This window comes from Jaculus jaculus, chromosome 9 (assembly GCF_020740685.1).
Source record: "Jaculus jaculus isolate mJacJac1 chromosome 9, mJacJac1.mat.Y.cur, whole genome shotgun sequence".
NCBI classification, from domain to species: Eukaryota; Metazoa; Chordata; class Mammalia; order Rodentia; family Dipodidae; genus Jaculus; species Jaculus jaculus.
Genome location: NC_059110.1, coordinates 73,316,194 through 73,344,068, shown reverse-complemented (window position 1 = coordinate 73,344,068; position 27,875 = coordinate 73,316,194). Strand labels below are relative to the sequence as shown.

Genomic DNA, 27,875 nt, shown 5'->3' with positions numbered 1-27,875 from the left:
CTTTCTTTTTTTTTTTTCTTGCTTTTTAAGGTAGGGTCTTGCTCTAGCCCAGGCTGACCAGGAATTAAGTATGTAGTCTTAGGCTGGCCCTGAACTCACAGAGATCTTCTTACCTCTGCCTCTCGAGTGCTGGGATTAAAGCTGTGTGCCACTATGCCAGGTGCTTTTTTGTTGAATTTTTTTTTTTTTTTTTTGACTTTGTGATGCTTGGGATTGAATCCAGTGCCTTTCACAACTACTAAGGATATGTATGACTATTGAACTATATACCCATGCATATTTAGAGGTGTTTTGCTTTATTTTGTGTTTTCCCCCCCTTGGGCACGTTTATGTGGGGGGGGGGGGTGCAAGCATGTATGTGTGTGGGTGTATGCATGTGTAGGTTGATGTGCACATGTGTGTGCATACAAATAGATAGAGGTTGACGTCAGGTGCCTTTTTTTGATCACTGTATACTGAGACCAGGTTTCTTAGTTGAATCCAGAGCTTACTGCCTGGGCTAGTCTAGCTAACCAGCTTGCCCTCTCCTCATTAGAGTATTGTGATTATAAGCAGGCAGCCACACCTGCCGAGCACTTATGTGGCTGCTAAGGATGCAGACTCTGGTCCTCATGTGTGTCCACTGAGTCATCTCCCTAGCCCTGTAACATAGTATTTGGAGAAAACACTTTCTGTTTCATGATGGAAGTAAGTTCATTGCTTCAACCTGCCTAATTTTTCCCAGAGAATAATGTCAAACTGGGAACTTGGTTTTAGTGTTGCTAAAAGACTGAGCACTCAGCAGTGGCTGTATCCAAGTCAGCATTGGTGAATGCAAGTCCATGTTCCTGAGAGAATGCATCACCTCCATTCCTACCATCTCTGCTCATGAGCCCATTGGATACTGACATAGCTCTTACTGTTATCCACAGAGTGAGTCACCTAGGTCACTCGATTAATGAAAATTGTCCTCTGCTGAGACCAATTTTTGGTGATCATTTTCATGCTCAACAAATATCTTCATATTTTTTCAAGAGGCCTACGAATGTCTCTTTTCCAGACATTTTTGTCATTAACTTGATGATGACGTTGCTGTGTATGACCAACTTAATATCTTGGTAGATCAGATGACACTGAGTTCATGTTGCACAGTACAAATTCCATGGTAACCTGATGAGTGATGAGAGGAATAGTGCATACCTGCGATTTCAATATTTGGAAGGCAGAGGCAAGAAGATCCTGAGTTCAAGGGCAGTCATGGATATATAGTGAAGCTGTGTGTGTGTGTGTGTGTGTGTGTGTATACAGAGAGAGAGAGAGAGAGAGAAAGAGTGGGAGGGAGAGAGAGGGAGAGAGAGAGAGAAAGACTGACATCAGAGTTAGGCAGAAGGTATTGTGATGGATGTGGAGGTTGGTGGATATGCTTTGTAGAAGGGGGAAGAGATGAAAGCCAGGGCAGCTACAGGCTCCCCTCAGAGCCTCAGAAGATCATGTCTTTGAGATTAAAATCAAAGGGCTGGTAATCAAATTTATCTTCAGAGGGAACAATTTCAGGATACAGGGCAAACAGCAGATACATGGAGAGGTGAAAAACTGAGGTCACTAAGTTATTCTGCCATTCTCCTTGGGTCACTTTCTTCATTGGTTTCCAGAACATTATCCTGTAATATTTTTATCCACAATCCATTGACTGCTTCTACCCAGCAGTGTTAAAGAATGCCTCAAAGTCTATTTTCTCTAGCTTTAGTCAATCATTTGATGATTTTATGCCTGGTTCTTCTTCTTATTTTTGTATGTATGGGTATGTGTATGTCATGGTGTACATATGAAGGCCAGAAGACAACTTCAGGATATTGGTCCTCTCCTTCCACCTTGTTTATAACAAGATCTCCCTCCCTCCCTCCCTCTCTCTCCCTTTTGATGCTAAGAAAGGCAGGCAGGCTGTCCCAGGAGCTTTGGGATTCTCTACTAACAGTAATTTTTAACTTTGCAAGAGAAAAACAAACTCCTGATCTTCTCCCAAATTTATTCCTCATTTAACAAGTGATAATTTTTTTCTATCCAGTGGCTCAGGTTAATCTTAATTCTTCTTTTTCCTGTCACTCTCATTTATTACATGTGAATTTTTCCCTAGAGTATGTATTTAACATACTATGCATTATGTACACTGTTGAAAACACATTAAATTATGTCATTCTTTGCTCCAAATCACTTAAGAACTCCCAATTCACTCCAGGCTCTTCTATGTCCTCAGTGCCCCATAAAATTTGATCTTCTGTTATTTCTTGTTTCTCCCTCAATTTGCTGTCTCATCTATTCTGCTCTAAATACATGAGCTTCTCTGGGGGTGGCAATTATTTGTTGTCTCAGAGTTTTATATTTATTGTTCCCTTGGCCTAGAACTCTCTTCTCCCAGATATGTCCATGCTGGCTCCTTTACTTCATCCAGATCTTAGACCAGATGTCCTGTTTCCAGTAAGACCTGCAGCCAAGAGCAGAAAAGACTGGACTTCACCTCCTAGCACTCAAGCAAAGGTATTTGAGTTTTACGGAAGGTAGTCTAGGCTGACGGTTAAAAAGTCAGGCATCAGAGCCAACATGTTGACTCCAATTGAGGCTTTCCTCTCACTAAGCACTCAAACAGGAGTTTGATTTGTTAGCCTTGCTATTTCTTCTCTTGCCTAGTTGGCCCTTTTCACATTTTTCTTCATTATTTTTTATTAATTAGTTTTGTATTCAGCAAATACAGTCAATGACCTACGCCCTCCCCATGGCCCCTCTTGTTGATGTAAATGGGTCGTGCATTGTGGAGTTAGTCCACAGTTATTGGTATGATAAATGTCTCTGCATATCATGACCCAACATGTGACTCTGACATTCTTTCCGCCCCCTCTTCCGCAAAATTCCCCTGAGCCATGTTGGGTTCATTTTTGGTCCGCTTCAGTGATGAGTGGGGGCCTCTGGGGCTCTGGCTTTCTGATTTGGTAGGCGTTGATTTTTCTCTGTGTTGATCTCCTTCCCCCTTGTGCTGGTATCTGGTTCATCAGGAAAACAGCACCCTTGCTTGTTTCGCCAATTTTTCTTAGTTTCAGCCGGGGCCCTTTTGAGGTATGATGGGGCCTTTTCACATTTTGGAAAGATGGTCCTAAGCATGCCTACTGTGAGAGATGTCTTCTGCAAACACTGTGGACCACAAAACCTTCAGGAACAATGGCAGTGCTGGTTTCTCTTGAGGTTGTTGTGGAAGGTCTGATAGTTTCCCACACCACAGCAACAATGGCTTCATAACAGAATCTTTTGAAATAAACATGTATACTTCCAGGATGAGGTGTCCTCCTTGGTAGTTTCAACTTCCCCGAAACCCTGGCTACAGCCAGAGCAACAGCTTGTGCCTCCCCAGAGGAATGGGAGCCTTTGCTTTTACTTAAGATACAGTCAAGCAAAAGAAGGGCAGCTGTTCCTTTCCTCACCTTGCAGATGGGTTTACACAGACTTTCAAAGGCTTGTCTTCGATGATTTATGCCAAGCAAGTCCAAGATATGGAGGATTAGGCAGTACCAAGAGGAATCGCACACACACATGAAACAAATTTCATTCGCCTATGAATTCTGCTGCTTCTGCTGTCAGAGACCTTTCTTTGCCAGGTGTGGTGGTTTGATTCAGGTGTCCCCCATAAACTTAGGTGTTCTGAATGCTAGGTTCCCAGCTGATGGAGATTTGGGAATTAATGCCTCCTGGAGGGAGTATATTGTTGGGGGCGGGCTTAAGGGCTTTATAGCCAGTTTCCCCATGCCAGTGTTTGGCGCACCCTCCTTTTGCTGTGTTCCACCTTATGTTGGCCAGGGGGTGATGTCCACCCTCTGCTCATGCCATCGTTTTCCCCTGCCATCGTGAAGCTTCCCCTCGAGCCTGTAAGCCAAATAAACCTCTTTTTCCCAGAAGCTGCTCTTGGTTAGGTGATTTCTAACAGCAATGCAACCCAGACTGCAACAGTAAAGTGGTACCAAGGAGTGGGATTGCTGCTATACACCTGACTATGTGGCTTCATCCTTTTGTAGCTGATTTTCAAGAGGAAAGTGGAAGGAGTTGAAACCTTGGCCTAAGAGATGCCTTGCAGTGCTGTAAGTACAGCTTAATGGACTATTCTGGTCTGAGCTCTAAGACCTGAATGCAGTAAGAACTATGGACTGTGAGGTTTGGCTTATGAGGGTGAGAAAGAGCTGTGCCTGGACTGGGCTAGCAGTTTGTGTGAGAAGCTTGCTCTTGTGCCCATGTTCTGAGAAGTTGTGCAGGGTTGCTTTGCGTAGAAATGAACTGATGTGAGCAGAGGAATATGGCACAGAAAGAAAAATCTTTGGGTGAACTACTGCCCGTTCAGCTGCAACTGAGAGATTACAACCTTTGAGACTGGGCTAGCTGACCTGCGCTGGGGCAACAAAAAGAATGTCAACTCTTTTGAAAGGGCCTGAGTGCTCAAGGAGTCCTGTTCTTCAAAGTCTGCTTTATTCCCCCCTGGATTAACAAATTGGCACCCTACCTGGTATTGTGGAGTATAAGAAATGCTGGAAAGAGGGTCATTGAGTTTGCAACACGGTCTTGTGTTTTGGAAATGGCCATAGGCAGTGTGAAGCGGGTTTGCTTGTTGCCTGCATAGAGACCCCATGGGGCCATGAGGATGAACCGTGGCTTGCAGTGGAGACCCAGTGGAGATGCCGGGACCATGAGATGGCTGCCGAGGAGCTGCCGGCCCCGATGAAGTTTCCCAGGACTGTGAGTAGCCTAGCTGGAGGGGCGGAATTGGAATGCCAGAGACTTGTTGCTGGTTAGAATTATCGGACTTGAAGATTTGTCACTGGTTTGAGTTGCTGGACTTGAAGCTACAGAGTTTGATGTTTGACCTGGTTGTTTTAAATCTTGTATTGGTTGAATGTTTCTTTGCTATGCCCAATGCCATCTATTGCAGTGTGAATATTTATTCTGTGCCATTCTGGGTTTTTTGAGGTTATTTTTTGGTATTATGGCTCAGTTAAAAGATCTTGGACTATGGGGATGTATGAACATCATTGGAATTGATAAAACTATGGGACCTTTAAAGTTAGATGAACACATTGTATTTTACATCATGTATGGATATCAGTTTATGGGGGCCAGGGGCAGAATGTGGTGGTTTGATTCAGGTGTCCCCCATAAACTTAGGTGTTCTGAATGCTAGGTTCCCAGCTGATGGAGATTTGGGAATTAATGCCTCCTGGAGGGAGTGTATTGTTGGGGGCGGGCTAAGGGCTTTATAGCCAGTTTCCCCATGCCAGTGTTTGGCACACCCTCCTGTTGCTGTGTTCCACCTTATGTTGGCCAGGGGGTGATGTCCACCCTCTGCTCATGCCATCGTTTTCCCCTGCCATCGTGAAGCTTCCCCTCGAGCCTGTAAGCCAAATAAACCTCTTTTTCCCAGAAGCTGCTCTTGGTTAGGTGATTTCTAACAGCAATGCAACCCAGACTGCAACACCAGGGGTAGCAATTGCCTTGGTGTGTGGTAGTTGAAACCCCTCAGGCAATGGGAGCAAATAACCTTCCTCATGGCTTGGTGGGTGTCCTCATACTCTAAATGGGAAGGTTGTTTCTCTGAGCTCATCTCACAAACTATTGGTTTGCAGTTGCATCAGCCTAGTTCTGATTGGCTGAACTGAAAGTATTATAAGCCATCACGTCATTATACATGTATGGTTGGCTTCTTACCCTATTCCTTTCCAGTGTATTCTAAAACTTTTGGGAACTTTTGTAAAACATGCTTATGACTTTGGGGGATAGCTGGCATGCATGTAGATTTTGAGTGAGGTAGACTTATAGCAATCTTTAATGGAGTGTGCATTTGTATTTTAATTACTTTTGGAGAACATGTTCACTGAGGAAAGGATGTTTTTAGTGTGAAAGCTTGCTTAACAGTTTTTTAAAAAATATTTTTATTTATTTGAGAGAGCAAAAGAGGGAGAGGGAGAATGGGCACACCAGGGCATCTAGCCACTGCAAACGAACTCCAGACTCATGTACCACCTTGTGCATATGGCTTATGTGGGTCCTGGGGAATTAAACCTGGGCCATTTGGCTTTGCAGTTAAGTGCCTTAACCACTAAGCCATCTCTCTAGTCCTGCTTAACATTTTTAATTTTTTTTTTCATTTTTTGAGGTAGGGTGTCACTCTAGCCCAGGCTAACCTGAAATTTACTATGGAGCCTCAGGGTGACCTCGAACTCATGGCAATCCTCCTACCTCTGCCTCCCGAGTGCTGGGATTAAAGGCATGTACCACCACAGCTGGCTCATTTTTAAAGCACAGTTTTTATCCTCCTCTGTTAAAGGAAAGGTGGCATAATCTGTTAACCCTATAGGTAGAAGAACTCTATAGATAGTGACAGTCAGACTCCAAGTGTTTGGCATGTAGAGTCCACATTTTTCTGTACCAACTAAGGACTTCATGTGTAAGACTATCTCTTAAAGCAACTGATCATGCTAATGTGGGTAAGATATAGCTGATACAATTTTCCTGTCTTGCAATAAGTTGGTTTGCTTTTTCTTACAACAAAACATGCTGAGTATGGGTACATTTGTTGGAACTGTTGCCCACTTGTGGCTTTCTAAGATTAATGTGTGTTTCTGGTTGGAAATTAAGCTGAGTTTAACATTAAAAAAATATTTTATTTATTTATTTACATATGGAGAGAAAGAGGGAAAACGAGGGAGAGAGAGAGAGAGAGAGAGATTGAGAATGGGTGCACCAAGGCCTCTAGCCACTGCAAACAAACCCCAAATGCATGCACCACCTTGTGCATCTAGCTTGTGTGGTCACTGGGAAATCAAACCTTAGTCCTTTGGCTTCACAGACAAGTACCTTAACTAATAAGTCATCTCTCCAGTCCTGAGTTTAACCCTTTTATAGAGAAATCTGTGCCCATGCTGTCATGGGCATTTCTGACATAAGAATAGCTCATCTTCCTTTAAGGCTAAGGTGCAAACATGACACTGCCTTGGTTAAACTATAGTTCTGCTTTGTGCTGTTGGATTTCCAGAGGGAGCATCTGCACAAGGTGCTAAAGCAGAACTGAACTTAGAAGGGATGAATACTACCAATGAGCGTGGATCTGGGCTGATCAATGGGAAGTATATGGATGGAATAACCATACTACTTCTAACTGAATTATGGAATTTGCACAAATTTATGATTGTCTAATTCTCAAAGAGCATTCCTGTAGCTCCCATGGACAAACACCTAAATGGCAGAACATGGTCCAGAAATGGAATTCCTTTTGGGTTATTAGTTTTTTGTTTCAGCAGCATGACCTTGCAACAGAGTACTGTATACTCACATTTTTTAAGCAGTTGTACATTATTTTTGTGCATTTTTGAAAATTACAAGGTAGTTTGTCACTGTGTGTCTCAACAATTCTTAGAGAATGTCAGGTCTTCTATTGACTTCTGAATTATCAAAAGAAGGAAAAAATCCTTTTTTTTTTTTTTTTTTGCTTAAGGAATCTGTTATATGTTAAATAATGGATATTTTTCCCCAGTCCTCTTTGTCATAAAACAAGTTGAGAACAGGAAGTTATCCATATGGAATATAAGTTGTTAACATTTTGTCTATACCATGTAGGAGAACAGAACTAACATTTGAGACAGAGTTACAAAATACCCAAGTCTTTTAATCTTCAGGTCAATGCTCTAATAAAGTCAGATTCTTAGACTGACAGAGCTGAAGCTTATCTACCAAGATTAGCCAACTAATAACCATCAGGGATGTGATTCAAGGCCAAGTTTGTTTGACTCCAGGTTCTGCTCTTTCTACTATGGCATAATGTATCTCTATGGAATTATGTTTAACCACAGATCAGATAGTGATATCTGCCCTTTCATGTTTAGAGCTCAACATTAGTCCTTATAAGACCATAAGCTTTATAAATACTTAATGTTAAGCACTTTACTACTCTCCACTGAGGATGAAAAAAAAAGCAGTTTCCACTTGATTGAATGCACTTTCAGGATGCATTACTAGTAGTTTCAGGAAATTCAGTCTTTTTATTCTTTCCAACAGAGATGTTCTTATTTATTTTGTATTGATAAACAAACATGATAGATGCATGAAATTGCTTGAACATTAGTTCCTTCTGTAATCTATGAATAACTGGCCATCAGGAGGCAGAAAGCAAACTATACATATCATGGTGATTCACCTGCCGCCTCCCAGTGCTGTCCTCTCCTCTGTATTTGGAAGTTAAGCTTCCAGAGAGTGATGCTGGTCTGGCTGTGTACTCCGAAGTCATCAAAAGTAGTTCCAAATTGGGATGAAAAAGAGGAGCCTCTTGTTTGGTGGGGACCATGACTATCGCAGATAGTAGAGTCTTATTGTCTGTTCTGTTTCTCATTTGGAAATCCACATGGTCATTGTAAAAGAAATAAAGATCCCACAGAAATTGGATCCTAATGTACCTCAAGGTTCATAGCAATCACCTAACCGTTGAAGTCCATTGAAGACTTGCAAAAGATCCAACATGCAACTAAACAGCCAGTCTTTACTTTGATCTTCCAGAGAATACTCTATAAATCTAGAAGAAATACTAGCACAAACTAGATTATGGAACCCCATGTGCAGAAATGCTTCAGCTACATTTTGGGGTCGGGGGAGGAGGCTGACTAAACTCTTTGAATTTTGGATGAGGAGTTAAATGTAGGGTAGTAATAAGCACAGTCATAGTCCAAAACAAAGTAAGTTTCTATGTTTACTTTTGTAAATATGAGTTTTGTCTATTGACATTTCTATTTTTGGGGGTTGGTATTTTGGCTTACAGACTTGAGGGGAAGCTCAATGATTGCAGGAGAAAATGATGGTATAAGCAGAGGGTGAACATCACCTTGTTGCTAACATCACATGGAGAACAACAGGAGAATTTACCCCAAAATTTCTATTAATGATGCCTGCATGTGTTCCTTGAAATGCATAAAGATCTGTAAATTAGACCATCATGTGTAATAAAAGATCATTTGGGCCAGAAGAAATGCTTCAGAACCAGGAGAATGTATATTGTTGCCTGGTTTACTAGCAATTTTAAAGGTGCATGATAGATAGCAATTAGGCTTTCAGTTTGGGAGAGGAGAGGCAAATCGAGTGAGAAGAATGAAAGGGGAGAGGCCAAGATAAGCAAAATTAATAAGAAAGGGACATATTCATATTTGGTTGAGCCAAATTTAGGGTGAGAAATAAAAATGCAAAAATAGGTGCTGTGAAGATGGCTCAGTTATTAAAGGCACTTGTTTTGCAAAGCCTGCTAGCCTGGGTCCAATTTCCAAGCCACTCATGTGAGCCTGATGCAAAAAGTGGAGCAAATATCTGGTGTTCATTTGCAGCAGGAAGAGGCCCTGGCGTGTGTGCGTACACACACACACACACACACACATACACACACACGTAAGAAACTTTTTAAAAAGTACAAAGGTAAAATAGAAAAGAAATATAATGTCAATAAGTATTTACTGAACTATTGTTATTGAAGTATTACAGAAAACAACGCTTGGTTAATTAGCTTGCTCATATGTAGACAGCTAAAAAATGGCAAAGCTTGAATTCTAGTTCTGGTAATCTGAAAACTATTTGAACATGGGGCGTTGACAAAGTACATACATAGAGTGAGGAAACTTACAGGGGAGGAAAGGTAACTTCAATACCAGAGTTCTTGTAGCCTGTAACCACTAACACCAATGGGTAGAGACAGGAATTAAATGTTTAAGCTGCACTTTATTCAGAGAGCCAGCAATCTGAAAACAGAGGATTAACATTCTAGAGATCATCCTGATACCTTATCTCTAGCTAGAACACTTTACTGGGATGAGAACAATCATTCTAATGTTCAGTCTTGTCCCTCTGGTTAGGTGACTAGCTTTGTTGTTACTGTCCATATTGTCTGGGCACTTTCCCTTTATTATCATCTCTGGGTAGATGGGCTTGTATACGCCCAGAGCCACTGAGTCTTGCATTCCCTCAGCACCACTTGGGCCAGAAATTAACACAGAACAAACTGAGCTCTTTACTAAGTATATGTGTAGATTCCTTTCTACTCTATGAAGCACAAATGTAATATGGAAGATTAAAGGGTCTCCATGGGTCACTGTGACCAGGCGGGGGTGGGGAGGAAGGAGAGAACCAAACAGACTGAGTTGTTTTTTTTTTTTTTTTTAAAAAACTATTATTTATTTGAGGGAGAGACACAGAGACACATAGAGAGTGAGTATAAGCAAGTCAAGGGCTCCTGCCACAGCAAATGAACTTGGGACGCATGTGCTACCTTGTACGTCTGGCCTTACGTGGGAACTGGGGAATCGAACCTGGGTCATCACCTTAATAAGCCAGCGTCTATAACCACTGAACAATCTCTCCGGCCCACAAATTGTTTTTAAAAGTTCCCAATGTGCTAATCGTAATTGTGCATTTTTGAGAGTACTTTGTGAGATGGGTACTATTAGTTTTATATTTCCGGCGAGGACACAGGATCCGGATACTTCTGCCAAGTTATACACCTCAGCTGCAGATTGTGGAGGACTACAAGAGGTCTGGGAACAGAATGGGGCAGGCCGAGCGAACAGGCCGAGGGAGAACTGCAGGAAGTTACCCCTTCAGACCGTGGCTCATTGCAGAATTCAAAACTCCGGGGCGGCCCGCCAGGGCGTCTCAAAGCCCGCCCCTCCGCCACAAGGCCACGCCCTCTCCGCTGGTCGTTCCCAGAGCTCCCAATACTTCCCTCCTTCGCCCTGGCCCCGCCCACTCCGTCCGGTATCGTTTCCTGTGTGCTGGGTCCTGATTGGTCGGGAGGCCGGAAGTGAGGGCGGGCGGTTGGGGCCGTTGCCGCAGTGACAGTGCTGGGGGAGTCGGAAGATGGCGGCGTCGCGTCGCTCACAGCATCATCACCACCATCATCAACAACAGCTCCAGCCCGCCCCAGGGGCTTCGGCGCCGCCGCCGCCACCTCCCCCGCCCCTCAGCCCGGGCCTGGCCCCGGGGACCACACCGGCCTCCCCGACGGCCGGCGGCCTGGCCCCCTTCGCCTCCCCGAGGCACGGCCTAGCGCTGCCGGAGGGGGATGGCAGTCGGGACCCGCCCGACAGGCCCCGATCCCCGGACCCGGTGGACAGCCCCGGCTGTGGCGGCAGCACCGGCGCAGCGTGCCCGGCCGTCGCCGGCGCCGTGGTCCCGGCCACGTCGGCCTCAGCTGCGGTCGGGGTCGCTCCCAACCCCGCCGGTGGCGGCGGCGGCGCTAACAATTCCCCGTCGTCCACTTCTTCCCCGACGTCTTCCTCCTCTTCCTCTCCATCCTCCCCGGGCTCGAGCCTGGCCGAGAGCCCCGAGGCGGCCGGAGGGAGCGTCACGGCAGCTCTGGGGCCCGGGGCTGCGGGAGCCGGGCCGGGGGTCCCGGCCGTGAGCGGCGCCCTGCGGGAACTGTTGGAGGCCTGTCGCAATGGGGACGTGTCCCGGGTGAAGAGGTTGGTGGACGCCGCGAACGTAAACGCCAAGGACATGGCCGGCAGAAAGTCTTCTCCCCTGCACTTCGCCGCAGGTGAGGCCCGTGTCCATTCCGCGGGTTTTTTTTGGGGGGGTGGGGGAGGGCGAGTGGTCCAGGAGAGAAGTGGCGGTGGTGGGACAAACGGGGGCGTGGTTAGGGTTCTTTAACACCTCACCGGAAGACAAGCAGTTCCTTTCTTTGGTTAGCGCCCGACTGGAAAGGGGATGTGTGAATCCATTCTTTGTGTTTGCACCGGGATACTTTTTATTGCAGAATTTCATGTTGGGAATTGTCGCCGGATATGGATGTGCTTAAACTTCTTCAGTTCCGAGTGTGTAGGGAACACTTTCGATTGGGTAGCTTTAACTTTAAAGTAGCATTGTCTTCTGTGTGCTAGATTTTTTTTTTTTCTTTTTCTTACCACCGTGTATCTTTTCAGGACTCTACAGAGCAAAAGTTTAATGTAACTCAACAAGTGTTTAAGAAACCCAGTGAAAGACATAGGTGGAGTTTATAAAACTACCGCATTTCCAAGGAGTCTGCAGTTCAGAGGGAGTTGACCAAAGAGAGGGGAAGAAGTAGTGGCTTGAAAGTTGTGGACACCGTTGTTTACTTGCTGTAACTCAGCCTCAGGTTTTCATGAACGAAGATGATATCCTAAGTTTGCCTAAGGATTTACTAGGAAGTCTCTGGCATGTGAAGTCTCCAAAAAAGTGCAGATTCCTAAACTTTGACCCCCACGTTTTATTTTATTTTTTGCTAATTTTTTTGAGCAAATAGTTGATTATTTTCTTTTAGAAGCAGTTTTTCATAAAATAGAAATTTAGATTAAAACAAAAGGACCATAATATCAAGCCTTGTTGATAGTTTTAAAATAAAAATAAGTTTATATCTTTAGAAACATTAGTAAACATTTAAAGTGTGTACCTTACAAATATTTTGTACACTTCAAATAGCTCAGAAAGAAACTACCTGAAAAGGCACCCTTTCCTACTCATACACCAGATACCTTCTGTTCAGTTTCTTCCTATAGATCTTTTGTGTGCTTTCTTGGGATGCTGTCAAGCTTCATTCATGCAGGGCAAGTACTCTACCACTGAGCTAGGTCTCCACCTCGGTCTACCTTTCAATGCATGCTGCTCCTTCCATTTGTTCTGTAAAACACTTGCTTAGAGCTTGATGTATTTTAATTTATTTTTACAAAAACTTGGCAGACATATTTATCCTCATTTCAAAAATTTGTAAAACTGAGTAAATAGTCCAGGTTCACTAAGGAAGTAGTGATGCTTGGATGTGGATTCAGATAGCTTGATTTAGAGCATGTGAAGTCAACCTTAAACTATTATAATCTATACCTGGGTAGCTTGGGGCTTATAGACAAGAGTAGTTTTCACGTATTTTTTTTAATTGCAGTTCATATTAGAAATACATTTTCCATCATCACATACATATGCAGTTGAATGAAACCAGACCTTCCCTTTGTACATGTGCAGTGCTATGACATTTTATATCATCTTCCACTTCATTTTGCAAATGGTGTTTGGAATCCTTGAATGGGTCATAGACAGTTATAAGAAAAACAAAGTCATTATTAGGTCACTGGATGCATTCCAGACATGCAGATGGTACTGGTCGGAGCATGGGGAATTGATTCAAGTAGGCTTTCATCTAACTAGATATTCACTCAAGGATTTTGCTTGCTTTATTGTTTTTTATGATATAGCTTTTTTTTTTCTTGCCCTTTTCCCACTTTTTTTTTTGAGATGGGGCCAGCCTTGAACTTTGGATTCTCCTGTCCCAGCCTCCCAAGTGCTGGGTTTACAAGCCTGTGTTACTACCCTTGGCTACTTTTTCCTTTAGCTGAATGAAAGTCTTAGTTTACATATCAACTGAGGTCGCTTATCTTTGCAACCAAATCTGATCAATACCTTGCTTTACAAATCTTATCACTTGCCATACTTCTTTACAATTATTCATGATATTTATTTGTGTGTTAATTTTCGTATTTAGAAAGTAAGTTAGGCTACAAACAGTGAAATGGCTCTGTAATTATGTTTTAATTACCAAAGTAATTACTAACCTTTGATCTGTTCTTTTTAAAGAAAAACTTTGTTAGCTCAGTTATAAAGTGGAAAAGAGAACAGTAACCATTAAATTCCTCATGATTAAAAAAAAATAACATCCTATAGTCATGCTTGTATGCATAACATTAAGACTTTGTTAAATCTAGTCTTCATTATATGCAGGCTGAGTAGTTAGTTCATAGGAGTACTTAGCTGACTTGGTTATTATATAGTCATTGAAATGTTCAGGAGCAGTTATTTTGGAGGTAGGAAACTGGTAAATCTTGTTGATGGAAAAGTAAATATTATAGTTCATTGTTCTACAAATATTTACTATGTATAGGTCAGGTGTGAAGTATGGGGAAAAGTCTGGTGTGGAAGGTCGTTCCTAACTGCATAGTTTTCTGTGTGGTGAGGGAGTCTAAAGAACAGTGGCAAAACCCCACATAGAGTGTAACCTAGAGTATAGGAAAAGTATAGTGCACTGACTTTTGGAGTGTGTAACAGGGGTTGTTAATTATGTTTTTGTTTGTTTGAAGGCAGGAATTTAAAAGGTGAGACCAAGTGAGCCAAAAAATGTTGGAAGGAATGATGTTAACTAATACCTGTAGTTCTATCAAAGTGAGTTTGCAGTGCTGTAACATGAAGTGAAACCCATCTTAAATGACCTTATTCGTCATTTTAAACTTTATTCAAATGCTTATGACTTTATGTACAGTACTAGAAACGTAGCCATAGTCTTTTTATCTGTAGAATTTTAAAGAAACTGTATTAATGAGGGATTCATCCTTTCTACTTGAGAACACAATCTTCATTTTTCATTAATGTGACCCATTTAGTGGGTAAGAAAATGAGAGAATTTGTCAGAATGCGTCATTTGTAGAGTAGGATTCTTTTTGTGCATTTTCTACAAGAACCTTAATTGTACATTTTTTTAAACTTTAAGTTCTAAAAATACTAATGCTTTTCAAAATTCTATTTCTAATCTTCCTAATGGTTCAGTTTTTTTTTTTTATTGACTAGAGTTCATGTGAGTCTTGTACAGATAAAATCTTTTCTGTTGTTGAAAGTAGAGTACTGAAAACTTTTGAAGTAGTATCAATTTAAAGTGACTTCTTCCTTCAGTTCCTACAAGGGATGTCTTTTTACTAAAGGACTGATAAAATTTTGATGAGACCTCCTTTTATAGAAAAGTTCAGAAGAGTTTTTTTAAAAATGGGTTTCAACAAGTTTTGAGATTTGGGGGGGAGGGATGGCTTAGCGGTTAAGGCGTTTGCCTGTAAAGCCGAAGGACCCAGGTTCAATTCCCCAGGTCCCATGTAAGCCAGATGCAAAAGGGGGCACACACATCTGGCATTCGTTTGCAGTGGTGGGAGGCCCTGGCATGCCCATCTCTCTCTTTCTCTGTCAAATAAATAAATAAAAATAAACAAATAAATATTAAAAAAAAGTTTTGGAAGCCGGGCGTGGTGGCGCACGCCTTTAATCCCAGCACTCGGGAGGCAGAGGTAGGAGGATCGCTGAGAGTTCGAGGCCACCCTGAGACTACATAGTGAATTCCAGGTCAGCCTGAGCCAGAGTGAGACCCTAACTCGAAAAACCAAAAAAAAAAAAAAAAAAGTTTTGGGATTTTTGTAGTAATGACTTTAATTGAAGAATTTTGAATTAGGCTTCCTGACAGCTAACTAGCATAACATGAGGCATTTCAGTATCAAAAGTAACCAAGTATGTGTACCGGTTTTGTTTTTGCATTTGGTTGGTACCTACTACCTATAGTACATACTAAAGTAGTTACTCAACTCATTCTGGGTCCTGGTTTTTCACAATTATAATAATGTCTTTTTTCTTTTCTTGCCAGCACCTTTTTTTCTAGTAAAGTACACTGTGCCCTCTAATCTGTGACCCATTTAATGGTTAAGAAAATGAGTCAGAATGCTTTAGTTGTGTAGTAGGAATCTTTTTGTGCTTTTTCTGGTTGTGCTTATGGTAGCGTCTTGCTGTTAGGTCAAGTTGGTCTCATGATCTCCCCCTGCCTTAAGTGCTGGGATTGCAGTGATGTCTACCAAACCAGCTCCTTGATGCTTTCCAGCCCGTGTCCTCCCTCTGGGCTGAAGGGTCCAACTCTAGCATATAAGATAGAAACTTGCTTGACAAATTCCTTTCTATACTTAAAATTATTACTACAAATGGAATTATTTCTCCTACTGTTTTCTTACAACCTTACATGTTCCTTCAGTAACCTTTAAAAAAAAGTTCACATGGGATGTATGAAGTGTCTCTTTTGTGTTGACACTTTTTCATAAGCAAATGATTTAAAGAATAAGTTAGCTATTTGTAAGATAGTATGTAAATGTTAATAATATATGTGCATCTCCACCATAAGTTAGTAACAAGCAAACTGTTAAATAATTAAGAAAGCTTGTGTAATACACTGTCTACTTATATAGTCTTTTATGTATGTCTTTCTTGACGTGTCAGCGTGAACTGCAGGCATTTGCACAGCTGCCCTAAAGAAACTGACATACAGGCCAGGGAGACAACTCAGTTGGTAAAGTGCTTCTTTGCACACATGAGGACTTGAGTTTGATCTCCAAGACCCATGTAAAAGCGCCAGGTATTGTGTGCACCTGTAATCACAGCACTGGGGAGGTGGAGACAGAAGGGTTCCTGGGTATTGCCGGCTAGCAAGTTTAGCAGAATTAGTGATCTGCTTGCCAACCACAAACCCCATCTCACAAGTAGGTAGACAGTGTTAATGAGAGTGACATCTGAGGTTGTCCTCTGGCTTGTGCACACTCACAAATATGCATAACGCCTACGCATGTATAAAAAAGTTGAGATGCTTATCTTTGTAGTTTTTAAAAGTATTTTTAATCATTTATCTGAGGGAAAGAAAGAGGAAAAAAAAAAGGGCTTTCCAGACAAGCATCTTAACAGGCAAGCCATCTCTCCAGCTTTCTGCAGTTTTGTTTTAACATTTGATCTAGTAAGTCTCTTGTACATGCACTGAGCTATGACAAACACCTATGGAGCTCAGACCTCAAGACAGTTGCCAGACATTCAGAGTATTACTTTCAGAGATGAAAAGTTTTTAAAGTTCCTGAAAGTGGAATCCTGCAGTGTTCACAGTTTTTCTGTCAGACTTCTTTTACTCATCATTATGGATTTTTTTTTGTTTGTGGTTTTTTTGGTTTTTGAGGTAGGGTCTTACTCTAGCCGAGGCTGACCTGGAATTCACTGATCCTCCTCCCTCTGCCTCCCCAGTGCTGGGATTAAAGGCGTGTGCCACCACACCCAGCTTTTTTTTTCTTTCTGTAATATATATCAGTAATTCTTATCCATTGCTGAGTAGATTTCATTGTACAACCACACTTTGGGGCCATGATAAATGAAGCTGTTGAGAAGATTCTTAATCATTATGTGTGTAGATAGAGATTTTTCTTTCCCTGGACAAATACATAGTGTTAGAACTACTGGGCCTTGGGGTTGATGAATATCTAGTTTGGTAACAGATGCAGTCTCTTGAAGGGAGTTGGATTGAGGTCTCCTTCAGTTTCATAGAGCAGCTCAGAAGACTAGTCAAGCTAGCAAGTGGGAGGAAGGAAGAGAGGGTGTCTAAAATGGAACTTGGAGTCTTTCTAAAGATCACCCTCCACCTGTGGTAACCTTGTGGTCCAGTGTAGCTCATGCTAAGGAGAGGGTTGCACAAGGCACACGTGTATGTGTTGTTTACGACAGAGTCATTTGATTTCATTGTGAACATGACAGTGTACTTAACAAACACGGAGTAGTGCACCTAGTCGCACCCAGGCTGTGTTGCTTCTCAGCCACAAACTGGTAGAACCATACTGAATACCAGTGGCAGTACTAACACAGTGTGTAGGTGTCTGTGGATCTAAATGCAGAAAAGATACAGTAAAATACTATATGAAAAGTAAAAATGGTATACTTTTATAGGCATAAGTGGAGTTTGCAGAATTGGAAGTTGCTCTGGATGAGATAGAAACAGGAATGACACTGCTGTAGATTTTATTAACACTACATTTAGAGCTATCCTAATTTATGAAAAATAATTTTTAATGGTATATTAAACCTTAGCTTTTTTTTCCTTTTGCTCCAGGGTCGCACTATGTAGTCTAGTATACCTTGAGTTGTTGATCTTCCTGCTTCACCTTCCCCAGTGCTGGGATAGGTGTGCATTACATGTCTGAATCTAACTTTTCCACTGCAGCATCTTTTAAAGTTTGCAATATTTTTGTTTGCTCCCTCCCCAGCTCCCCTCAGGGTCTCACTCCAGGCTAACCTGGAACTCACTCTGTAGTTCCAGGCTGGCCTTGAGCTCATGGTATTTCTCCTACCTCAGCCTCCCAAGTGGTGGGATTAAAGGTGTATACCAGCACGCCTGGCAGTGAGTGGATTCTTCTTTTTGCATATGTGTGTATGCACCGGTGCACACGTGTGTGCATGGACATGTGGCGTCCAGAGGTCCATGTCACATGCCTTCCTCTGTTGTTGTCCACCTTGTTTGTTTGAGACAGGATCTCTCACTTGAGCCCAGAGCTTGCTGATGGGCTAGTCAAGCCAGAGCACAACCCCCAGGGACTCTGTTCCTGCCTCCCCAGCACTGGGGTTATAGGCTGGTCTTCCCAACACAGGCCCTCCTGTTCACTTAGCAGGCACTTCCACTCACCATCTCTCCAGACCAATTTTAAGCCACTGAAATTTGGAAAGATACATTATATAACAATAGAGAAATCATTGTAACTGCTTTTCTTTTTCTGTTTTAAATTCTCACTGCATTTATCATAGGGTGGTATCTCTCATTTTGGTGGTTTTTCACTTGTTCAGTAGTTTACTCAGAATGCTGACCTGAAAACAGTGCTATTGAAGTTTTTTGATGTCAGTAGCAATTGTTACCTTTATCTCTAATTTTTATTTTCCTTTAGTATTTTCTTCTGTTAAAACAATGATGAAGCTGGGCGTGGTGGTGCACGCCTTTAATCCCAGCACTGAGGTAGGAGGAACACGTGAGTTCGAGGCCATCCTGAGACTACATAGTTAATTGCAGGTCAGCCTGGACTAGAGTGAGACCTTGCCTTGAAAAACAAAAACAAACAAAAAAACAAAGGTCTGATGTTAAGCTGTTTTGACTTCTCTTTCTAAAAAAATACAATAAAAAAACTTAGGTGTCCCAAGGATATTTTTCTTTGTTCATTGAAATCCAGCTATTATACTAAAGTGTGTCTTGATGTTAGTGCCTGTAGGTAAGTTTTCTCAAGCTCAGTATGTATCTCTGCATAATTTAAGATCTTTTATTTCAGAAAAGTTTTTCAACTACTTTTTGGTGTTTTTCTTTGCTTTCATGTATTTTGGAACTTTGTCTTCTAAATTTATCACTAACTCTACTTTTTGTATGAAAATATCATAGCATAAAATTTATCATTGTGACTATTTTTAAGTCTACAAATGAGAGCATTAAGTATATTCAACGTTACCTTTTCCATCATTCTAAACAGACTTTGTGCCCATTAACCAATGTAATATGCCCTTCCACCTTCTCCCCAGGCCTTAGTGGCAGCCTAATCCTTTAATCAATATTTGTCTTCATTTTCTAAAAATATTTTTATTTTATTTATTTATTTATTGGGGGGGGAGAGAGAATGGGCGTGCCAGGGCCTCTAGCCACTGCAAATGAACTCCAGACACATGCCACCATGTGCATCTGGCTTACATGGCACCTGGAGAATCGAACTGGGGTTCTTAGGCTTCATAGGCATATGCCTTAACTGCTAAGCCATCTCTCCAGCCCTGTCTTCATTTTTTATATATTTTTTCTCTTATTATTTTCCTTGATTCTTAGGCACAGGCCAAGAAGCTCTGTGTACATTAACAGGTAGCACTTGTTTTATATCCATGGATAATAAATACATCAGAAAGCAGGATGGACCAGAGTTGGTCCACTGGTTATATAGTTGGCTGGCTTTGGGCACGAAACATCCCTTGTCTGTGGTGGTATACATGTGGGTATTCTTTTTTGTTTAGTTTTTTGTTCTTGTAATGAGTAGTTCTTTTATTTTGAGTTAAATTTTCTGAGTTTGGCATCTATTTGACTTACACATAGGCTGTTCTTTATATTGTCTTTTAGCAAGTATTGTAATCGTTGATACTTTTCCTGTCTATAATAGGCATTTTCTTCTGGTATATATGAACCCCCTGCAAGGATTTTATTTTGCACAAATTCTTGTAAGAATTTTACATGCATTTGACCTCTGTTTGTTCTATTGCTCAATACTGAAATTAATTCTAAATATATTAGTTACTTTCTCATTGCAAAAAAATACCTGATGATGAAATACAAAGAAAGGTTTACAGTTCAAGGTTATAGTTCCTCCGGATGGGGAAGGCATGGCAGCAGAAGCTGGAGACAGCCGATTAAATGCAATCCACAGTGCAGTCGCAGAGAGTGATGCATGCTTGGTGCACCCTTCGCTTTCTCTTTTTTATTTAGTTCAGGACCCCAGCTCATGGAATAGCTCCTTGCTTAGTTAGGGTGGGACTTCCACGCTCAGTTAACTATCTGGAACACCACTCAAGACATTCTTAGAAATTTGTTTCCCTGATGATGCTAAATCCTGTCAAGTTGATAAGAGATTGACCATCACACTAAGTCATTACAAGGGTAAAAATAAGGGCCTGAGATGTTGTTGAAAGTGCACTTGGGTTGAGAAGAGAGAGGTCTCACAGTAAGATGGTGTTGCAGTCTCGGTCGCATTGCTGGTAGAAATCACCCAACCAAGAGCAGCTTCTGGGAAAAAGAGGTTTATTTTGGCTTACAGGCTCGAGGGGAAGCTCCACGATGGCAGGGGAAAACAATGGCATGAGCAGAGAGAGGGTGGACATCACCCCCTGGCTAACGTAAGGTGGGACACAGCAACAGGAGGGTGTGCCAAACACTGGCATGGGGAAACTGGCTATAAAGCCCATAAGCCTGCCCCCAACAATACACTCCCTCCAGGAGGCATTAATTCCCAAATATCCATCAGCTGGGGAGCCAGCATTCACAACACCTAGGTTTATGGGGGACACCTGAATCAAACCACCACAGATGGGCAGGGTTATCTCTTTTTAAGTAGTAGCATTTGAAATATGAAAATATGAAAGAAACATCACTGTTTTTTTCCCATCGTGTATGTAGATCTGTGACAAGTAGAGATCCTTAATCCAACCCAGAGACATTCTGGGAACAGAGAATAGATAGATGAAGTTTCTTCCTCATAATGTATTTCCAAAGGCATCTTTAGTAGGTTTAATCTTCCTTCTTTTTTTCTCCTTTGGGCATTTCTTTCCCCACCCCCATGAATAAATACATCTCAGGTCAAGTGTTTGAGCCAGACCTGAACTGATTTTTATTTTATTATCATCATCATTATTATTATTTCTGGACAGCTGGGTGATAGAAAGCATATCATCAAGGGCCATGTTATGGGCATGAATCTGTTAAAAAAAAAAAAAGATTTTACCCTTAGAGCCTAGGAGTAGAAAAGTAAGCAAGGAAGGTAAATGCATCTGAGAAAATATATTTCATTATAGCATTGGGCTGTGGAATAAATATCATCAATCTTATTTTTTCCCAGTGTTAGGCATCTTGAAGTTTCTTTGCAATATGTTTTGTGAGAGATAATTTCAAGAAATTAAGATACAGCCTTGACCTTGGGAGATGCAACACATTGTTATAGTAACCATATTAACAGGAGACACTGGAGGTGCAGCTCAGTTACAAAGTTTCTGACAAGCATGTAGAAGGCCTTGGATTCCAGCACGGCAGGGTGAGTGCTGCAGGGTGGTGGGTGGGGTATAGAGTTGAGAGACAGAGAGAGAGAAAGAGAGAAAAGACAGGGGAGAAGAAGGGAAAGAGGTAAAGAGCCTGAGTGTTTTTTTTTTTTTTTTCTTTTTCCCAAGGTAGTCTCACTCTAGCTCAGGCTGACCTGGAATTCACTATGTAGTCTCAGGGTGGCCTCGAACTCATGCCAATCCTCCTACCTTTGCCTTCCAAGTGCTGTGATTAATGGCATGTGCCACCACGCCCAGTAGTGAGATTTGACTAGTGTTGTCATTAAAGGAGTGGCTGGCAATGGCATTGTACCTAAAAGGGTGGATTTGGTCCATTTCCTCTTCATCTTGGGCTTCTGTGTGCTCCCTTGCCCTTCAAGAAGGTGTTTACCAGTTGGGGCTTCCCAGCTTACAGAATAGTGAGCCAAATACATTTGTATTGCTTAAAATTTTAATTTTTATTTACAATTGTGGGATTATTTGAAATAGCAGAAAATGGGCTGAGATAACGCATGTAATTTCTTTGGATTCATACTGGGAACTGCTGTTAGTCATGATGAACAGGGCTGGGAGTGTGAACCTGAGGTAAACCCTCCCTTGAGGGGGCTTTACTTGCTCTTTAAACAGATGAAGCACATGCAAGAAACATTTGGAAATGGTCTTTAGTTTATTGCTTGGTAAAAGATAATGTGCTCCTAAAAATTGACTAGGATGAGTTTTGCAAAATCTAGATGCCTGGGATAACTAACTTCAGGCGTGGGTTTTTAGAAATCATTGTAAGTAACCAAGGAAGTTTGAGCCCTGTGGTTTGGTGTGCTCCTTGCGAAGCCTCATCAGATCTCCAAGATTGCTTTACTTGCGCAGAGTTGATGGCTTCTTCTGTGGACACGTGTTGGGCCTGTTCAGGAATATCTACAGAATTAAAGCAACATGACCTTAGCCGGGTTTTTTTTTGAGCATCAGCTCCTCATTTAATGTAAACAAATACATCTTTTTCTTGTATACTACAGGAAAAGGAGAAATACTGTTATATAAAATTATATCTCTGAATCCGCAAGTGGTGGTACACACATGAGGCAGAGGTGGATCTCTATGAGTTGAGATCACCCTGAGATGACATAGTGAATTCTAGGTTAGCCTGGGTTAAAATGAGACCCTACTTCAAAAACAAAACAAAACAAAACAAAATCTCTGGTGTAACCAAATTGCTGTTTGGTGGCAGCTGTTGTTTGGACTTGCAGCTTCTTTTATGGTAGTTTTTTTTTCTTCCTTTTAAGTGAAACATTTGATAGCCGATGATTTCTGTTAATATCAAGGCTAAACTGACAAAAAAAAAAAAAGGTGTTTGACTTTGTTGATTGATCCCAAAATTTTAAAGCTGTAATCTTATTATCAGGTAGATGAACCCTCCTGATGAGTAGTAGTTGGCTACTCCACTTCGAGAAAAGTAAAGTGTGGATCAGGTGCCCTCATTCGCTATAGTTCTGCTTTTCAGGGGAACCGTTTTGACATTACCATCCATCTTGTTAATAAGGTGTGCTAACCTCCTTTTCCAAATGTTTACGATGTCTCATATTGACTATGGAAATTTGTCCTCACTGCCACTTGTGTGTGTGTGTGTGTGTGTGTGTGTGTGAGAGAGAGAGAGAGAGAGAGAGGGAGGGAGGGAGGGAGGGAGAGAAAGACATGGGATTGCAGTTAATGAATACACTTTAGTTATTTTCTAAAGAAGTATCTTGAGATGCCAAGCTTTTCTATTTTGCATGAGAATATTCTCATTTGGAAATTCCATTCTAACTAATTTTTAGAGCAAACTAGTAAAAAACATTGACCTCTTCCTCACCACAAGAGAATACCCATAAAAAATTTAAAATGGGGGGGGGTATAACTTATTTTATTGGCATTTTATGAAAGCAGACACAAACGGAGTACATGAGAATATCAATATAAATCTTGTTACATATTTTGACACAGTAAAGCAATTAAAACTAAAAACTTTTTTTGCCAGTAAATGAAACATTTTTTTAGCAGTAAGTAGAGTCACAGTAATTTTGATACTGAATTGTACATTTAAAGTGCTTCACACGGTAATTTTATGTAATGTACATATTGCCACAATTCAAATGAAAAATAAAGGTGTATCATAGTAAATGTGTCCTTTAGCATAGACCTCATTTTTAAATGAGTTTTATCAATATGAAATTTGGAAAATAAGTCTATTAATGCAATGAATCTTCGCATTTATGTTGATGACATGTTTTTCTTTTTATTCTGACAATTCTCAAGTGTTTGAATGACTGTAGTCCTTCTCTGGCAGTGTGAAATTCACCATTTAAAAAGTGTCTTTGAGGGGCTTGGAGAGATGGCTCTGTGATTAAGGTGCTTAGCTGCAAAGCCTAAGGACCCAGTTTCAGTTGCCCATTACCCATGGCACATTTGTCTGGAGTTGGTAGAGACCTTGGTTCACCCATGCTCTCTCTCCCTCCCCCCATCCCCCGTCCCACTCATTCTCTTTCTAAATAAGTAAATAACTTAAAAAAATGTGGCCTTGGAAATTTAAATGGGCTTGATGCAACTTGCTATTGGGGAAATTTCATGGGGTGCTGCCTGTGCCCTACACTATTTTGTTTATTTTTTTAATTTTTTGAGGCAAGATCCCACTTTAGGTTGACCTGGAATTCACTCTGTAGCCCAGGCTGACCTTAAACTCAGGATGATCCTCCTATCTTAGACTCCTGAGTGCTGATTATAGGTGCCAGTCCATATTAGGCTTTTCCCCTACTTTTCTGTTTCTAAGGTTTTAGGCACTAAAGTTTTTTTTTTTCTTTCTCAAGGTAGGGTCTCACCCTGCCCAGGCTGACCTGGAATTCACTACGTAGTCTCAGGGTGGCCTTGAACTAACAGAGATCCTCCTACCTCTGCCTGCCGAGTGCTAGGGTTAAAGGGGTTCGCCACCACGCCCTGCTTTGGCACTAAAGTTTTATAGTAGTAGTTCAACAAAACTCAACAAATAGTTCTGTAAGGAGCAAGATGATGAGAATTGGTGTTGCTTCGTGTCTGTGAGGAAGTTTTTTTTCTGTGCCTTGTCCTGGGGAGAAGTGGTCAAACATCTACTCACCCCAGGTAGGGCACCAACCACACAGCAAGAGCATGATTCCATTCAAGTTTGGCTTGTGGACACATGAGTTCATTGGGATTATTTCTAAGAGTTTGGGTAATTTAGGCAGCTACTGATAAAAGCTACATCAGTGGAGAGCCCTGGACAAGTTTCAGGGCATCTCTATGAAAGAACCTCCTGTTCCCCAGCATTTGTTTACTGCTTTATGAACCAATGAATCTTGTAACATTTTTGTGAGTTTCCTGAGCCTCCAGGAGGGAATATTTCAGTTCAGATGAAATAGTGACAAACTACCCCAGGCCTTTCTTTTGTCCTACCATTCCATCCCTCCCCTCTTGTCATGTTCCCTGGCCTTGGAGGACATGATAGAGTTCTCGAGGTAGGGTCTCACTGTGGCCCAGGCTGACCTGGAATTCACTATGTAGTCTCAGGGTGGACTCTAACTCTTCCATTTCTAGTGGAGCATTGGGTCACTGTGCCTTAGCAACAGCAGCCTAAGTTGCTTATGAGTCTCTTCAGTAACCATTGTCCACTAAAAAAAGTTTCCTTTCATGAGGCAGCAGTCATTTATGGTCATAAATATAAATGCTTAGAAGGCAATTTGGTGCATCACATCTGTTTAGCCAAAAATAGTACCAGTGGCTTCTACTAGGGCCAGCTGTTGCAGTCAGGTTCACATTGCTGGCAGAAAATACCCAGCCAAGAGCAGCTTGTTGGAGAAAAGGGTTTAGTAGATTGTAGACTTGAGGGGAAGCTCCATGATGGAGGGGAAAATGATGTTATGAGCAGAGGGTGAACATCCCTTCCTGGCCAAAATCAGTTAGACAATAGTAACAGGACAGTCCAAACACTGGCAAGGAGAAGCTGTAAGCCCATCCCCAACAATACACATCTCCTGGAGGCTTCAGTTGCCACCAGCTGGGGACCTAAGCATTCAGAGCACCTAAGTTTATAGAGGACACCTGAGTCAAACCACCACATCAGCCAAAGGTCCTTTCCTTGGTTTACAGAGTCAAACATGAATTCCCTTAAATCCCACTGGAAAGTAGTTGGTTGTACCCATAATATTTGTGCCACCATTGTACTAATGTCTCAGTCATGCCTGACATTTTGTTAGCATCGCATGCAGGGTTCATAACTTGAATATGTTTGCTGACAACAATTCTTTTAAAACAGCCTAGCACCACAACAACTAGCCACAGGGAAAGAGCTTCCCTCTGTCCCTGCACTGCTTCAGTTTGGAGAAAATAGCTCACATCTTACAGTCAAAATGCAATGTTTCTCAAGCTTTTTGGTTTCAGGACTCTTCAAAGTGTTGCCTTCCCCCCTTATCCTCAGGGTTCCAAGACAGATGCCTGAAACCATGAACATTGCTGGTCTGGACTTTGTGTGCGTGCGTTTGTATGTATGTGATTTTCCCATGCATACATACATACCTGTCATAAAGTTTAATTTTTAAATTAGGTATAGTTAGTTAGCGATAATATTGAACAATTATAAAATACTCTGGAGTAAAAATTATGTGACTCATCTTTCTTTTCCTCTTTTCTCAAAATCTTCCAAAACTGAGAACTTTTCACCTTTTCATTTAACAGAAGTGAAAGTGTTTGGGGATCAGAGCTCTGAACTGTGGCTGTGAAATAACTCCATAAACCACCAAAGCAGTGGCTTTCAACTCCTTGTCTGCAATTACAAACAATTGAAAAACACAGACATGAAGATGGATAAATTATGAAAGGTTGATTTTAAGAGAGAATAGAAATAAGAGAGTAGAAGTTAAAGCAGTCAAGCTTTCAAGCCTCCTGGTTAGGAGGGTTCCCAACAGGACAAGACTATAAATCCACTTGGCACCTTGAACAGGTCTTTTTATACATAGGGTGTACAATACAGATGAGCCTCATTGCCAAGTTCAAATGTATTGAAGGACCGTGATTCAGTTGCTGGGCCTTGAGGAAGAGTGCAGACTCAGAAAGGGCCCGGCAGCAAGCCCAAGAAAAGGGTGAAGAATCAAGCAGCTGTTCTTATGACCATCTTCGATCAGACTGAATCAGACTAGAGTTTTAATCTTGCCGGGGCAGGGTGGCATCCATGTTCTTTTGGGCCTGTGTCTCAAGCTGAGTACTGATAAAAGAAAACTGCCTTGCTCCTAATCCATTATTGGCGTCTTACAGCTTTTTGACACATCTGAATAACTTCTCTTGCACTTTGGATCCATTATTAAATACAAGTTAACTCAACTTAAGCTCTGAAATACCACAGCAGTTGAGAAGACTAATGATAATGTATACAGAGAACAATAGTAATATATACAGATTAGATACTCTGGACAAAGAATGGTCCATGTCCCTTGGCAAGATAGAACAGAAAGTTCAGAGTCATGCTATTCAGAATGATGAATCATTTAAAATGTATACATTGCATATCTATTTTCCATTAGGGACAGTGGTCAACTGTAGGCAATTAAAATGGAGGAAGCAATACTATGTATAAAAAAGTTCTACTGGGATGGGGAGATGGCTGAGTGGTTAAAAGTACTTGCTTTTAAACCCTGTGAACCCAGGCTCATTCCCCAGCATCCACATAAAGCCAAATGCAAAAGGTGGCATGAGCATCTGGCATTTGTTTGCAGTGGTAAGAGACTGTGGTGCTTGCACTCACATATACGTGCATGCATGCATACATACACACATGTACAAGTAAAAATATCAAAAAGAGCACTATTGTATGACCTTTTATTAATGTGGGCTGTGCTGTTGCAATTTATTGCATTATAAATTAAGATTGAGAAATAAAAATAATATACTTCATTATTTGACAATAACACTGGTAATGGTTAAAAGCTTCTGTCTGAAATGTCTGATGAGAAGAAAGGCATTGTTTTGTGCTTTATGAGTCAGATTAATGCCTGCATGAACAGAAGAGGAACTGAATTATCATCTACTTCTCTCTGCCATTATGATTTTGGTATGTTTGGATGTAAGTACATGAAAAAGATAATATGTTGGGAAGGGAAGGAATAGTTTAATACCATTTTCAGGTAACTTTTTAATTTTAATACTACATTTAAGCTTAACAAAGTAGTAGTTTTCCCTCTCTTCCTTTCTCTTCTTCTTCCTCCTCCTCCTCCTCTTTTTTTTTTATTATTTTTTTTTATTTTTATTTTTTGGTTTTTTGAGGTAGGGTCTCACTCTGGTCCAGGCTGACCTGGAATTAACTCTGTAGTCTCAGGGTGGCCTCGAACTCATGGCAATCCTCCTACCTCTGCCTCCCAAGTGCTGGGATTAAAGGCGTGCGCCACTGTGCCCGGCTTTTTTTTTTTTTTTTTTTTTTTTGATGAAGGATCTCA

The 27,875-nt window shown here is 41.4% G+C and overlaps 1 protein-coding gene across 1 annotated transcript in view; it reads left to right on the top strand.

Annotated features, from left to right (window-relative positions):
* Positions 1 to 10,861: 10,861 nt before the first annotated feature.
* The window catches only part of Tnks (tankyrase), a 194,778-nt gene continuing 177,764 nt past the window's right edge, over positions 10,862 to 27,875 (top strand). The window contains exon 1 of the mRNA XM_004666930.2: positions 10,862 to 11,572. Coding sequence (XP_004666987.1) covers positions 10,894 to 11,572 — 679 coding nt within the window. The 5' untranslated portion in view covers positions 10,862 to 10,893. The remainder of the gene's footprint in view (positions 11,573 to 27,875) is intronic.